This window comes from Anolis sagrei, chromosome 2 (genome assembly GCF_037176765.1).
Source record: "Anolis sagrei isolate rAnoSag1 chromosome 2, rAnoSag1.mat, whole genome shotgun sequence".
Taxonomy (NCBI): domain Eukaryota; kingdom Metazoa; phylum Chordata; class Lepidosauria; order Squamata; family Dactyloidae; genus Anolis; species Anolis sagrei.
In genome coordinates, this window is record NC_090022.1 from 10548056 (window position 1) to 10563683 (window position 15628).

Sequence of the window (15628 nt, forward strand, 5' to 3'; positions counted from 1 at the left end):
AAAACCAGCCCCTTGAGTTAGGCTCGGAAACAAATTGGCAGCCAGTGAAGGTGCCGTAGCAGTGGAGTTGTGCTCTCCCTGGGTCCAGCACCTGTGAGTAGCCTGGCTGCAGCTCTTTGGACTAACTGAAGTTTCCAGGCACTCTTCAGGGGCAGCCCCACTTAGAGCCTGTTACAGTAGTCTAGATAGAATGTCACCAAGGCATGGACCACCATGGCCAAGTCTGGCTTCTCAAGGTATGTTCGCACAAGTTTTAATTGATTTGGCACCTGAGCAACAGCAATTTTAGCACCAGTTCAGACTCCAGTGAGAAGACTTCCATAACTGGAGTCAAGTCCAAGCATAGCAGATTCTTTCACAGCTACAAGGCTCCCTGGAAAACCACCCAAAAGTGATCACCCCAGATCAGTCACACAACTCTCTGGCCCCTTCTACACTGCCATATATAATCCAGGTTATCTTCTTTGACCTGGATTAAATGGCAGTTTAGATTCATATAATCCAGTTCAAAGATGATAATGTGGAGTATGTGCTTTGATAATCTGGATTCTGTGGTATTGTATAAGGGTCTCTCTCTCTCTCTCTCACTCTGAGTGTGCTAGAGAAAGTGGGCGAAGGTGCTGGTAAATGCCTCTTTGACACAAGTAATAATGCCTAGTAGTTTCAAGATGGCAATAGTAAGACCTCTATTTAAAAACCGGCACTGGATCCCACTCAACAGCTTTCAGCCAGAGAAAGTGGTAGCGTCACATATCCAAAGTTTCTTGGATGAAACAAATCATCTAGATCCATTTCACTCTGGTTTCAGGTCCGACTATGGAACAGGCATTGGTCGTTTTGGTGGATAATCTCAGACAGGGGGAACGTGTCCCTGTTGGTTCTCCTGGACATTTCAGGAGCTTTCTATACCGTTGACCATGGTATCCTTCTGAGCTGGCTCGCTCGGATGGGGCTTGGGCAGCCTGTTTTGCAGTGGCCCCAGTCCTTCTGGGAGGGCTGAACTCGGATGGTGTGCTGAGTTCAATGGGAAGTGTGGGCCTGCTTTTGGGATAAGATTGTTGTTGCTGTTGTGTGTAAGTTTCAGACTTAGGTGGACCCTGAGCGAGGGCCGGGTAAATGACCTTGGAGGGCCATATCCGTCCCCCGGGCCTTAGTTTGAGGACCTCTGCCCTAAACAGTGTGCTGGGCGACTCCTTTTTGACTTCCTGGCCTGTAAGATCCCCAGGGTTCAGTTCTGTCCCCATGCTGTTTAATATTTACATGAAATTACTGGGAGAGATCATCCAGTGTTTTGGAGTTCAGTGACAGATTTATGCAGATGATACCCAATTCTATTACTGGTTTCCATCCAATGCCAAGGATGCCGTTCTGGTCCTGAACTGGTGCCCGTCATCAGTGATGGACTGGATGAGGGCTAACAAGTTGAAATTAAATCCAGACAAGACAGAGGTACTTGGAAGGTGAATCAGGATGCAGGGTTACGGCCTGTGTTGGATGAGGTCACACTTGCCCTGAAGACACAGGTTTTCAGTCTGGGGGTGATCCTGGACTCATCACTGACCCTGGAATCTCAGGTGTGGATGTTGGCCAGGAGTGCCTTTGCACAGTTAAAACTTGTTTGCCAGCTATGCCCATACCCTGAGACACCAGACTTGGCCATAATAGTCATCGCCTTAGTCACATCCTGCTTGGACTACTGCAACACTCTTTATGTGTGATGGTTCGGAAGATTCAACTGGGACAGAGATCGGCAGCCAGATTATTAACCTGAGCTCCATATAGGGAGTGCACAACTCCCATTCTACGGCAACTACACTGGCTGCCTGTCTGCTTCTGGGCTAGATACAAAGTTCTGGTCATTACCTTTAAAGCCCTAAACCAGGGGTCCTCAAACTTTTTTATCAAGAGGGTCAGGTCACAGTCCTTCAAACTGTTGGAGGGCCGGATTATAATTTGAAAAAAATGAATGAATTCCTATGCACACGACACATATCTTATTTGTAGTGCAAAAACACTTTAAAACAAAGCAATAATTAAATTGAAGAACAATTTTAACAAATATAAACCTGTTACCGCCCTGAGTTGCCTTCAGGCTGATATGGGCGGGATAGAAATAATGTAAATAAATAAATAAATATTAGTATTCCAATGGGAAATGTGGGCCTGCTTTTGGCTGATGAGATGAGATTGTTATTGTTGTTGTTGTGTGCTTTCAAGTAGTTTCAGATTTAGGTTGACCCTGAACGAGGGCCGGGTAAATGACCTTGGAAGGCCGTATCTGGCCCTCGGGCCATAGTTTGAGGACCTCTGCCTTAAACAGTTCGGGCCCAGGCTACTTGAAGGATTGCATCTCCCCTTATAGACTTACTCGGACACTGCGGTTGGTGGGGGAGGCCCTACTCTCGGTCCCACCCCCGTCACTAGTATGGTTGGTGGGTATGAGAGAAAGGGTCTTCTCCGCGATCACCTCTCACCTCTGGAATGCCCCCCCTCTCCTCCCCTTTAAAACATATTGCACCCTGGCGTATGGAGAGGAGGAAGACTAATACATCTTGACATATAACATCATTTAGATATATTAAACTGTTTAGAAACTGGAATTGCTTTTATGCCAATTAGTTGTGGATAATCATTTTATTTTTAATCAAGGTATTAGCTGTTTTAAATTTTTATCCTGTTTAAATGCATAATATGTGATTATGTTTGTTAGCGTGGTCTCGGGTTTTTTAAATTGCTATTTGGTGTTATGTTATAGTAATGGTTCTTTTATTTTTAGACTTGTCTTTTTTTGATGGAATTTGTTCATATGTTTCTTTGTTGGCGGTCTATACATAACGTTTATTTATTTATTTAAATTGCCAGATGTGAATCAGCAAGACATCTTTGAAGGAGTTGAAGATTTCATATGCCAGAAGTGTGGGAAATCTTTTAGCCAGAAGTGTGGGAAAGATGAGAAATTTCTCACAGAACAGGAACCATACAGATTCCAGGAGTGTGAAAAATGTTTTGCTGGTAGTTCAGACTTGGTGAGGCACAAAAGACTCCACACAGGAGAGAAGCCATACCAATGCCAGGAGTGCGGGAAATGTTTCACTTACAGTTCACAATTAGTTACCCACTGGAGATCCCACACAGGCGAGAAGCCATACCAATGCCAGGAGTGTGGGAAATGTTTTGCTGACAGTTCAAACTTAGTGAGCCACAAAAGACTCCACACAGGAGAAAAACCATACCAATGCCAGGAGTGTGGGAAATGTTTTGCTTGTAGTTCGCAATTAGTGAGTCACTGGAGATCCCACACAGGAGAGAAGCCATACCATTGCCAGGAGTGTGGCAAATGTTTTACTCGCAATTCACACTTGGTGAGCCACAAAAGACTCCACACAGGAGAGAATCCATACCAATGCCAGGAGTGTGGAAAATGTTTTGCTGACAGTTCACACTTGGTGCGGCATAAAAGAATCCACACAGGAGAGAAACCATACCAATGCCAGGAGTGTGGGAAATGTTTTACTAACAGTTCCCACTTGGTGAGGCATAAAAGAGTCCACACAGGAGAGAAGCCATACCAATGCCCGGAGTGTGGGAAATGTTTTACTAACAGTTCACAGTTAGTGAGCCACGAAAGACTCCACACAGGAGAGAAGCCATACGAATGCCAGGAATGTGGGAAATGTTTTGCTGATAATTCAGCCTTGGTGAGGCACAAAAGATTCCACACAGGAGAAAAGCCATATGAATGCCAAGACTGTGGGAGATGTTTTGCTTATAGTTCACACTTGGCAAGGCACAAAAGGCTCCACACAGGAGAGAAGCCATACCAATGCCAAGAGTGTGGGAAATGTTTTGCTAGCAGTTCACATTTGGTGAAGCACAAAAGACTCCACACAGGAGAGAAGCCATACCAATGCCAGGAGTGTGGGAAATGGTTTGCTGACAGTTCAAACTTGGTGATCCATGAAAGACTCCACACAAGAGAGAAGCCATACCAATGCCAGGAGTGTGGGAAATCTTTTGTTCGGAGTTCATACTTTTTGAGCCATCAGATGCTACATACGGACGAGAAAACATCCAAAGAGCTGGGACAAAACCAATAAAATAAATTGCAACAGGGAAATTGCAGGTCGTGGACATTCTGTTCCTGTAGACTATAGAGTTCAACATTTCCCGAAGAACATGTGTGATTTCCTTTACTTCAAGTAGCAGTTTGGACTTTGGACTGAGCTCGTAGTCAACCATCTTCTTGGTTTCGAACTGTTGTTCAGTTTTGCTGTTGCTGCTGCTTTGTTTGACATAGGACTGTTTTGGAGAACTCTTTTGCTTCTCTGGACACCGGTATCGCCATGGGACTGGACTGCTTTTCCCGTGGTTAGCCGTTGTGGGTAAACATCTCATTTCAAACAGGACTGTTTGATAATTTCTGCCTAAGATTTGGTGGATTCCCCTTTCTTGTTATTTGAATCCCTAAATTGACGTCCTCTTCTCTGGAGCAGCAGAAAGCAAGCTCCATGTGACAATCCTTCATAGGGTTAATTGTCATGTCACTTATTATAAAAAGAAACCATGTATAATTCCATCACTTGTTCCCATAGGCCTAGTTTCCAGCTCCTTTATCACCTTGGTTGCAAATTTCCAGTTTGTGAATATTGTTTTTCAGCTGGGATTCCAGAATTGAACACAGTGCTTCTGTTGAGACCAAGCCAGAGGAAAATATGCTTGCACTATTATTTCCCTTGATGTGCAAATCATATCTCTGGCTAGCATTTACTGGCTCTTTCCCTATTCCTGACACACACACTTTTGAAAAACATGATCCTTGTATTTTAGAATTAACAGTATTATGTATCATTGATTTTGTTATAGACTGAGAATTTGATCTGTTTTGATCTGTCCCTGGGTCTTATAAATGAGGGAAATGCCTTTGTCAGTGTGAGGCACGCGTGGGCAAACTTTAGCCCTCCCAAGTGCTTTTGAACTTCAACTCCCACAAATCTTAACAGTCAGTAAGCTGGTTGGGATTCCTGAGAGTTGAAGTCCAAGCACTGTATAGTTAATGCAAGCTTCCCAAATAGTCACTTCCACTTGCTTGACAAAATCTAATTACCAGTAAAGAGATTACGATATTTATGTGAATCTATGGCACACTTTATCTTGCTAAATGACTGTGCCAAAATTAGGGCTCACATTCGTGCAATATGACAAAATGTGGCCAGGCAGGAGGGGCAATGGGATGTGCTTCGGCCTCCCTGCCTACGCCAAAAAGCCTTTGCCTTCGCCTCCTCTGCTTTTGGGTCTAAATCTATTTTGCAGCTTGTGATCCATTTATTGTATCAGTTTTAAACTTATCTCTGTATGCAGTGCTTTTAACACGAAATAAAACATCGCTTTTTTCTTTTCCTGTGTCATTCTTTTTCCTTCCTTTTCCTTTCTTCCTAGCTTTCCCTCCCTCCTTTCCTTCCCCCCCACTTTCTTTTCCTTTCCTCCTTTTTTCTTTTCCTTCCATCTTCCCTCCTTCCAATTTCCTCCTGTCTTCCTTTCCTTCCCATCAAGGGCTCCCTGATTCTCTGGTGTTATTTTCCTTGGAAATAAGAGTTGTTGTGGCTCTTATTAGAGGCTCTGCTCATACCTCGGGACTGAGTAAACTATCTTGGAAAATGGGTTGTTGTAGTTTTTTTCAGGCTGTATGGCCATGTTAATTTATTTATTTATTTATTTATTTAGAGCTTTTATAACCCGCTCTTCTTGACCTCCGAAGAGGGACTCAGGCCAGCTAACAGCAGAAAATTCAACACAAATATAGTAAACATAATAGCATCATAACACAATAATACATTAATGTGAGTAGATCAATTGGTACCGCTCCGGCGGGAAGGTAACAGCGCTCCATGCAGTTATGCCAGTGGCCACATGACCTTGGAGGTGTCTCCGGACAACGCTGGCTCTTCGGCTTAGAAATGGAGATGAGCACCACACCCCAGAGTCAGACATGACTGGACTTAATGTCAGGGGACTACCTACCTACCTACATTAATACAAAATACATTAAAATACAGATCATACAATATCAGACAATTACAAAAGCCAGGTTGTCAGAATAATGCCTCTAGAATATGGCCATACAGCCCGAAAAAACCTACAACAACCCAGTGATTCCGGCCATGAAAGCCTTCAACAATATTTCAATGGTTTTCCTAGTAGCAGGTTATCAGCCGTACTATTGTTGCTGGGTATATTTTGTGTTGGTGCCTCTGGGGTTGCTTGTTTTCAAAGTCATGTCTGTGATACACAGTGTGCGGGAACCAGCATTGCTATTTTCCATCTTCAACCAGTTCAATGGATTGAGGAGCAAAGGCATGGAACAATGGCTTCAAACTACAAGAGAGGAGATCCCACCTGAACATGAGGAAGAACTTCCTGACTGTGAGAGCCGTTCAGCAGTGGAACTCTCTGCCCCGGAGTGTGGTGGAGGATCCTTCTTTGGAAGCTTTTAAACAGAGGATGGATGGCCATCTGTCAGGGTGATTTGAATGCAATATTCCTGCTTATTGGCAGAATGGGGTTGGACTGGATGGCCCAAGAGGTCTCTTCCAACTCTTTTGTTTCTATGATTCTATTCTATGATTCTATTATTCTATGAAGGCTATATGTAATTAAAAGAACCTGTCTGCTAAGACAAGAGATAACTGTATGCTGTGGTAAGTCTGTAATATCATCTAGACTGGGGGAAAGACAGTGGTAAAACTGACAATGGCCGGGCATGTGCTCAAGTGTCTGCAAAAGGTTCCAGAGTGACTGCAGGCTGTGGGAGCAGTTGACTGAGAATACATCAGGAGCTGTGGACTTCCGACTCGGTATCCGAATCTCTTAGAAGAGTTAGACCCAAAAATAGTTGCTCAACGAGTATTGGATATAGAAGGCCAAAAAGACATCGCTACCCTCAGTAAAGCTGGCTCACTGAAATGGTTAGGCCGCTTTATTTATTTATTTATTTATTTATTTATTTATTTACTTTGCTTCTATACCGCTGTATCTCAAGCCCGAAGGCGACTCATGGCGGTTCACAAACAGTAAAAACAGTAGAAACAGCAGTGGTTCCATACAACATATAACAATTGACTTAACACATTATCCATAAATTACCAATAAGCAATTACAATGCAACCCAATCTTCTCATCATCCAAGCGTAGTCCAGGTTCGTCGTCCATTGTTCCATTCCTATGTTCCATTACCAGATTGCACTAAATTACTCAAACGCCTGCACAAACATCCAGGTCTTCACCTTTTTGCGGAATACCATTAGAGATGGTGCTAGTCTAATGTCCGTAGGAAGGGCGTTCCACAGCCGAGGAGCCACCACCGAGAAGGCCCTATCTCTCGTCCCCGCCAGCCGAGCTTGAGAAGCAGGCGGGATCGAGAGCAGGGCCTCCCCGGAAGATCTCAAAGTCCTGGTGGGTTCACAGGCAGAGATGCGGTCAGATAGGTAGCTTGGGCCGGAACCATTTAGGGCTTTAAAGGCCAACGCCAGCACTTTGAATTCAGCCCGGTAGCAGATCGGTAGCCAGTGGAGTTGGCGCAACAGGGGGATTGTATGCTCCCTGCGCTCCGCTCCTGTTAAAATCATGGCGTTGGACTAGTTGGAGCTTCCGAGCTGTCTTCAAAGGCAACCCCACGTAGAGAGCGTTGCAGTAGTCTAAACGGGATGTAACCAGAGCGTGGACTACCGTGGCTTTAAACATACTTTCCAAACAGCTCGATATCTAAAAACAGAAATGCCTAAACACCTTAGGAGGGTATTTACCAGAGCTCGTTTTGAACAGGTGGATACAATGGACAAGCACGGAAGGTTTAATCAAGTCCCATACAACGAACGATTTTGTATTTGTGGAGCACCAGAGGTGGAGGATTGCCTTGGACCATACATAAAATAACACACAAAACAGCCCTTTTTCTATTCAAAGCAACACAGCTGAGAATTGCACATTTAGAATCAATTGGGGTAAACTGTGGAGGTGACGCAGACATTTGATCTGAACGAGATCCTGTTGACAGCTTGTTTATTTTAACTCCTTTTATACCGAGGGTTGTATGTTGCATGCATGACTATGTATGACTATGTGTTAATTGTTTTATGTGTTAAATGTTTTGATACGGCCAATAGGCCAATCAATAAAACGTATCTATCTATGACTGAGAATACAGTGCAGGAAGATGCTGCTGGAAAGCGCTGAAGTTGTGCAACTGATCTGCTGCTGAATTGTGAAGTTAATCTCAACAGTAGTCCTGTGCAAAACTGAAATGCGGAAACCAGTGACACCCTTCTAACAAAACTCTGAATTGAGATTTCCCTGCATTAGCATAGTCCTGTTTTGGAGAGCAGCCATTGCAGCAGGGGATTCCTTCAAGGCCGTGGGCAAGGAACAACCTGCTTGTGGTGGGTGCTTTGGTTGTGTCTCCCACCCAAGCCTGTGTTCCTCCTCCTTGGGAAAAGGGAGCCCTGGGACTTGACCCCAAGCTGAGACCTTCTTTCTCTGTTGTGTAGATGGAGGCTCTGCTCTGCTCCCTGGATGGATGGATTCCCCTTAATGTTCAGTGGGATTGGGCAGCAAGGGTTGGGCAGGGAGAGAAGATCTCTATCTAACTATCCTATGAATTGGGAATTGTTCTTCCATGACTCTGTCTCTGCCTTCATCTTCAGTCCTTTGGTTCCAGGGCTTTGGAGAGATGCTCTTTCCCCTCCTTCCAATGTAATGCTGGTCAAGGAAGGGTTAAGGGGTGGGAGTGTGGTTCCCAGAGATGCAGGAAGGAAGTGGGCCTCCTTAGACCCATCTTTTCTGTCCCTCTAGGAACCAAACTCCCTCCCCTTCACCCTTCCTTGCCCGGCTGGGAGAGAGGAGTTTCCCCCTTTGGCCTCTCCTTCTTCTTCCTCCTCCTCCTCCTTGCAGCCTGTCTCCTTCTCCTTCTGGTGAGTCTTCTTCCCAGACCTTCTCCAAAGGGCCAAAGAGGGGTTGGGACAGAATGGGACCTCAATAGGAGGCCAGGTGGGTCTGGAGAAGCAGAGGCCCAAGTGGAAGGAGGGCCCAGCATTACCTGGCTCCGAAATAAATAAATATAGGGCTTGGTTTATAATCTCCAAGAAAAAGCATCTTGAAGCCTGTTGTCTACTTCTGCCTTTCTTTCACAGAGGAAATGTGCATGTTGGCTGAGAATTTTGGAGCAGAGCATGTTGAGGGATTTCAGAGAAAAAGGAGGAAAAGCATCTTGGATCCAGTTTTCATCAATGAGTGGTTCCAACATGGAGAGACCCAACTCACCTGGACCTGAAGCAGGCATGGCCCCCAGGAACAGTGGGGAAATCTGGGAAAGAATTATGCAGACATTCCTGGCATTCAGGCATTCCTCCTTCCGAGAGGGCGAGGGACCCAGAGAGGTTTGCAGCCGCCTCCACTCTCTCTGCCGCCAGTGGCTGAAGCCAGAGCAACACACCAAGGCGGAGATGCTGGACCTGGTGATCCTGGAGCAGTTCCTGAGCATCCTGCCCCCAGAGATGGGGAGCTGGGTCCGAGAGTGTGGGGCAGAGACCTCTTCCCAGGCGGTGGCCCTGGCGGAAGGCTTCCTCCTGAGTCGGGAAGAGGACGAGAAGCAGGAAGGACAGGTGAGAGCATTGCCTCTTGGCTTCACTCACCTTGGGACTGACGGGCAGATTATACCTACATCCTGCCTTCCTTCCGAGATGGGACCGATGTGAGGGAGAAGCCGGACTCTGCTCCCTCGGCCTCTTTTCCCACCTGCTCTGCCCCTCCTGCTCTCACCTCCATATTTGCTGTAAGTTTGGTTGCTGCTCTACTCAAATGTGTTTACCTCCAGATATAATGTTGAAAATGATGGGAGGGGGAATGTGGCATTTGTTTCAAAATCGTTTTATTCTTTTTAAAAAGTCCATGCAGTTTCTGCACATAGGTCTGTGAATTTTTTTAAACTTTCTCCATACTATTTCTGGAATACTCTGTGCTCTTCCAGGCCCACAATAACTGCGTCGAAGCCCAGTGTAATGTCCCTGTATCAGAGAAATCTCCATCGGACACCACCCAGAGCCTCCAGCAGAAGGAGCTCAAGCAGGAAGGAGATGGGGATGCAGCCTCACGAGGTATGAAGGAACCTCTCTGCATGTTTTATGTGGGTGTAAATTCCCCTTTGGAGGGATTGTAGCACATTTACAGTTTGAACTTGAGAAGGTGCATATGGCGAATCATTTGGCCTTGAGATGGGTATATATCTTAAAGTCATGTCCTTTGTTTTATGTCTGTTTTATGTACTTTAATATGAATTTTATAGAAATGCAGTTGTAATGTGAATCTTTTATAGAAATATGTATATTTGTTGAATTTTTGTTGAATGTTCTGTTTTGTTAATTGTGTTGTAAGCCGCAAGGAGAGGCGTGTTAAAAAACAGAGTGTGGATCGTTGATGTTGCAATCCCAGGTGACAGCAGGATTGAAGAGAAACAACTAGAAAAGTTGACAAAATATGAGGATTTAAAGATCAAACCGCAAACTCTGGCACAAGCCAGTCAAGGTGGTCCCAGTGGTGATCGGCACACTGAGAGCAGTACCTAAAGACCTTGGCTTGCACTTAAACACAATTGGCACTGACAAGATTTCCATCTGCCAGCTGCAAAAGGCCACCTTGCTGGGATCTGCACTCATTATTTGCCGATACATCACTCAGTCCTAGACACTTGGGAAGTGTTCAACGTGTGATTCAATACAACAGCCAGCAGAGTGAACTTGTTTGCTGTGGACTCATCTTGTTGTGTTTCAAATTGTGTTGTAAGTTGCAAGGAGAGGCGGGTAAGAAATAATAATAATAATTATTATTATTATTATTATTATTATTATTTGCAATACTTCTGCATTAGACTAAAAGCATAGAATCATATAGTTGGAAGAGGCCTCATGGGTCCAACCACCTACTAAGAAGCAGGAAAATTGCATTCAAAGCACATTCAAATCACATTCAAAATTTTCAGATGAATAGGACTGAAAATTCAGCTCTTCAGTATGTTTCTAGGTGGGACGAAGCTAAGATGAGCCCTGAAACTGAGCTGGAAGACAAACAGACAACAAAGAATAACTTTAGTCAATTGAAATACCAAGCCCAGTACTAGTTTCAGTCCAATCTGTTCACAGCACTGTTGGCCAGATAAAGTCCTAAACCCTAAAATTTTACATATTCTTCGGCTGTTGAATGCTCCCGCGTTCTTAGTTTCATTCCCTCTTATGTTTCTGTTTAGGATGAGTGGAGTGGCGCAGAGTTCCATCTATGGTTACAGTTTTGTTCAACATCTTTATTCATGACTTAGGGGTTAAAAGGCATGATCATCAAGTTTGCTGACAGGACCAGATTGGGAGGGAGAGCCAATACTCCAGAAAACAGAAGCAGAATTCAAAATGATCTTGACAGATTGGCGAGATGGGCCAAAACTAACAGAATGAAGTTCAACAGGGAAAAACGCAAGATACTCCACTTGGACAAAAGAATGACATGCAAAGAGACAGAACAGGAGATGCCTGGCTCGACAGCAGTACGTGTGAAAAAGATCATGAAGTCTTCATGGACGACAAGTTGAACATGAGCCAACAGGAAAGAAGATTCTACTTGAACACGAGGAAGAACTTCCTAACTGTGAGAGCTCAAAGTGTGGTGGAGGCTTTTAAACAGAGGCTGGATGGCCATCTGTCGGAGGTGCTTTGAATGTGATTTTCCTGCTTCTTGGCAGAGGTTGGACTGGATGGCCCATGAGGTCTCTTCCAATTCTATGATTCTATGATTCTAGGACTGTAATTGTGACCTCTGAGACATGTTTACGTGTTCAGCTTTCCACCCCTTGCTCTCTCTCTCTCTCTCTCTCTCTCTCTCTCTCAGGGGCTGGAATGATGTTGTGGCCAAATCCTCAGTCGCTTCTTCCCCTTTGTGATGGAGTGGAACTGAATCAGGTAAGCAGAAGGATTCCTGGGAGAGGAGGAAGGGAGCTGCCTGGGGGTCATTTGTTCCAGGCTTAACCATCAAACATCTCTTGAAACAGAAAAGATTGAATTGAAGTCTCTTAAAAGTGAGATAGGGAAGGCACAATTGCAAACATCACCAACAAGAAGGGAAACAAGTAAGAGAAATCTAAAGAAACAAGAATGGATGTTCAAAGAACTTTCAACTGAGCTAAGATTCAAAAGGGATGTGTACAAGAAAAGGAAAGGGGGGGGGGGGGAATACCAAAGAATTCAAATGACTAACCACCAGCATAAGTAGGGAAAAGGTCTAACAAGCTAAAGCAGAAAAGGAGCTTAGGCTTGCCAGAGAGATTGAAAACAATAATCACCTATCAACAAAAGATTGCTCCAGGCACTGCCAGGCAATCAAATACTAATCAAGGTGGTCAGTTGAAACATTCACACCTAGCTCCAGCAGACAAGAGTCCTTTGTCCCACCCTGGTCATTCCACAGATATATAAACCCTTTTTCCTACTTCCAACAGACCTCACTACCTCTGAGGATGCTTGCCATAGATGCAGGCGAAACATCAGGAGAGAATGCCTCTAGACCATGGCCATATAGCCCGAAAATACCTACAACAACCCAGTGATTCCGGCCATGAAAGCCTTCGACAATACAATAAAAGAGGGTTCTTTGGTTGTGTCAGTAGAGGAAGAAAAAACGAGCCAAGAATTGGGTCTCTGCCTGGAGAAGGTGGTGAAATGCTCACAGAGGATAGGGTAAAGGTAGAACAGGAGGAATCCCAGCAGACTGGAGGAGGCAAAGTTTGTCGCTATCTTCATGAGTGGACAAAGGGTTCTCACCAGTGGGTCCTCTTCATTCCGGAAAGAAGGGACTAGTGAGGTACTGCAGGGTTCTGTCCTGGGCCCAGTGTTGTTCCACATCTTTCTTATTGATTTCTTGTTGAAGAGGAGATATTTTCTTTTTCCGCCAGGGCCCAATCGCCTTTGAGGACGTGGCTGTCCATTTCTCTTTGGAGGAGTGGGCTCTCCTGAGTCCTGATCAGAAAGTCTTGCACGTGCAAATCATGGAAGAGATTCATGGGATTGTAGACTCTCTTGGTAAGGCTCCCTCAGTGATGGGGATTTCTATTTCAAAATGCAGTATCCCAGGAAAAGGCATCCATTCCCCAGAGAGGAGACAGAATAAAAAACTGGGCTAGGCCGAGGAACTGGTAGCTTCTGGAACATACGTTATTTATCTCCACCTTACAGACTGCAGGCAGTCAAACGGTGTCCATCCTTGCTAAACAAGGGATGTAGAGGGGACAGTCTTTATATCTTATTTTCCTCCATATCTTGCTTACAGTTCACACTTCTTGAGGCACAAAAGACTCCACACAGGGGAGAAGCCATACCAATGTTGTTTTAAGGGCAATTTCAAACCACTTCTTGTCCCATTTATTTCATCACTCATGCTGAGGAATAATTTTTTCTGTCCTCCTTCTTCACAGCAGATAACTGGAAGAAGAGCAATGTATGCACCAAACACAGGAAGCATTTAGGACACAACAGAGGCCTTCCTAGACACCAGCAAACCCACCAAGAAAATGAAGATTCTGCCAGAGAGAAGCCCTACAAATGCAATGTAGGTGGGCAGTGTTTTACCCAGAGTATGGCACTTGTGCATCACAAAAGACTGCATGCTGGGAAAAGCCATCTTAAATTGAAAGAATCAGCAAATTGTGTGGTTGTTTACAAATTGCCAGATCTGTTCCAACAAGAAATCTGTGAAGAAACTGAGGATTTCATAAGCCAGGAGTGTGGTAAATCGTTTATCCAGAGTTCACAATTGGTGGAGCACAAAAGACACCACACAGGAGAGAAGCCCCACCAATGCCAGGAGTGTGGGAAATGTTTTGCTTACAGTTCATACTTGGTGAGGCACAAAAGACTCCACACAGGAGAGAAGCCATACCAATGCCAGGAGTGTGGGAAATGTTTTGCTGACAGTTCAGCTTTGTTGAGCCACAAAAGACTCCACACAGGAGAGAAGCCATATCAATGCCAGGAGTGTGAGAAATGTTTTGCTCACAGTTCAGCGTTGGTGAGCCACAAAAGACTCCACACAGGAGAGAAGCCATACCAATGCCATGAGTGTGGGAAATGTTTTGCTTACAGTTCCCACTTGGTGAGGCACAAAAGACTCCACACAGGAGAGAAGCCATACCAATGCCAGGAGTGTGGGAAATATTTTGCTTACAGTTCACACTTCTTGAGGCACAAAAGACTCCACACAGGGGAGAAGCCATACCAATGCCAGGAGTGTGGGAAATATTTTGCTGACAGTTCAGCCTTGGTGAGGCATAAAAGACTCCACACAGGAGAGAAACCATATCAATGTCAGGAGTGTGGGAAATGGTTTGCTGAGAGTTCAAACGTGGTGAAGCATAAAAGACTCCACACAGGAAAGAAGCTATACCAATGCCAGGAGTGTGGGAAATGTTTTGTTCGGGGTTCATACTTTTTGAACCATCAGAGACTACATACAGGAGAGAAAACATCCAAAGAGCTGGGGGAAAACTAATAAAATGAATTGCAACAGGGAAATTGCAGGTTGTTGATTTTCTGGCCCTGTAGATTATACATTCAACATGAACAAGTGTAATTCCCTTGGCTTCAAGCAGCACTTGGCTTGACTTTGGACAGAGCTCTTAGTCAACCGTCTTCTTGGTTTCGAACTGTTGTTCAGTTTTGCTGCTTTGTTTGACTTAGGACTGTTGTGGAGAACTCTTCTGCTCCCCTGGACATTGGTATCACCATGGGACTGGACTGCCTTTCCTCTGTTCACATCTGATTTCAAACAGAGCCCTTTGAGAAGTTCTGCCTAACATTTGGTGGAGTCCCCGTTCTTGTCATTTAAATCCCTACATTGGGTTCCTGTTCTTGGAGCAGCAGAAAGCAAGCCTCCCTGTTACAATCCTTCATAGGGTTAAATACGATTTTAAAAATAAACCATTTGTAATTCCATTAATTGTTCCTCTGGGCTTAGTTTCCAGCTCCTTTGCCACCTTGGTTGTGAAGTTCCAATTTGTGAGTATTGTTTTTCCGCTGGGATTCCAGAATTGAACACAGTCCTTCTGTGAAGGCCAAGCCAAAGGAAAAGATGCTTGCGCTATTATTTCCCTTGCCATGCAAAATGTAACTCTGGCTAGAATTTACTAACTGTTTCCCTGCTCCTAGCACACACACTTTTAATACACGTTACATTGAAAAACATGTGCCTTGTTATTTTAGAATGAACCATGTTATATATCCTTGAGTTTGTTATAGGCTGAGAGTAAGAGCTGTTGGAGGGTGACAGAGGCTGCCTCGGAGTCTCCTTCACTGGAGGCTTTTCCACAGGGGTGCTTTGAATGCAATATTCCTGCTTCTTGGCAGAATGGGGTTGGACTGGATGGCCCATGAGGTCTCTTCCAACTCTATGATTCTATAAGCTGTCTATTGGGAGTGCATGGCAGGGGGTTTGGACTGGGTGGCCCTTGAGGGTCTCTTCCAGCTCTAGGATTATATTTCAGGAGTAGGCAATATGGGGTCTCGTGGATACAATTAAAAAACAGGAGCCCCTGGTGGTGCAGTGG

The 15628-nt window shown here is 44.7% G+C and overlaps 2 protein-coding genes across 2 annotated transcripts in view; one reads left to right on the plus strand and one right to left on the minus strand.

Moving 5' to 3' along the window:
- Positions 1-15017, plus strand: part of LOC132765771 (zinc finger protein 585A-like) — a 47787-nt gene extending 32770 nt beyond the window's left edge. Inside the window, exons 6-12 of the mRNA XM_067465599.1 lie at positions 2863-4094; positions 8688-8963; positions 9183-9653; positions 10019-10145; positions 11923-11993; positions 12983-13109; positions 13502-15017. Of these exons, the coding sequence (XP_067321700.1) occupies positions 2863-4094; positions 8688-8963; positions 9183-9653; positions 10019-10145; positions 11923-11993; positions 12983-13109; positions 13502-14574 (3377 nt within the window). The 3' untranslated portion in view covers positions 14575-15017. The remainder of the gene's footprint in view (positions 1-2862; positions 4095-8687; positions 8964-9182; positions 9654-10018; positions 10146-11922; positions 11994-12982; positions 13110-13501) is intronic.
- LOC132765774 (zinc finger protein 850-like) overlaps positions 1-15628 on the minus strand; it is a 1095673-nt gene that overhangs the window by 968736 nt on the left and 111309 nt on the right. The gene's annotated exons all lie outside the window — the stretch shown is intronic.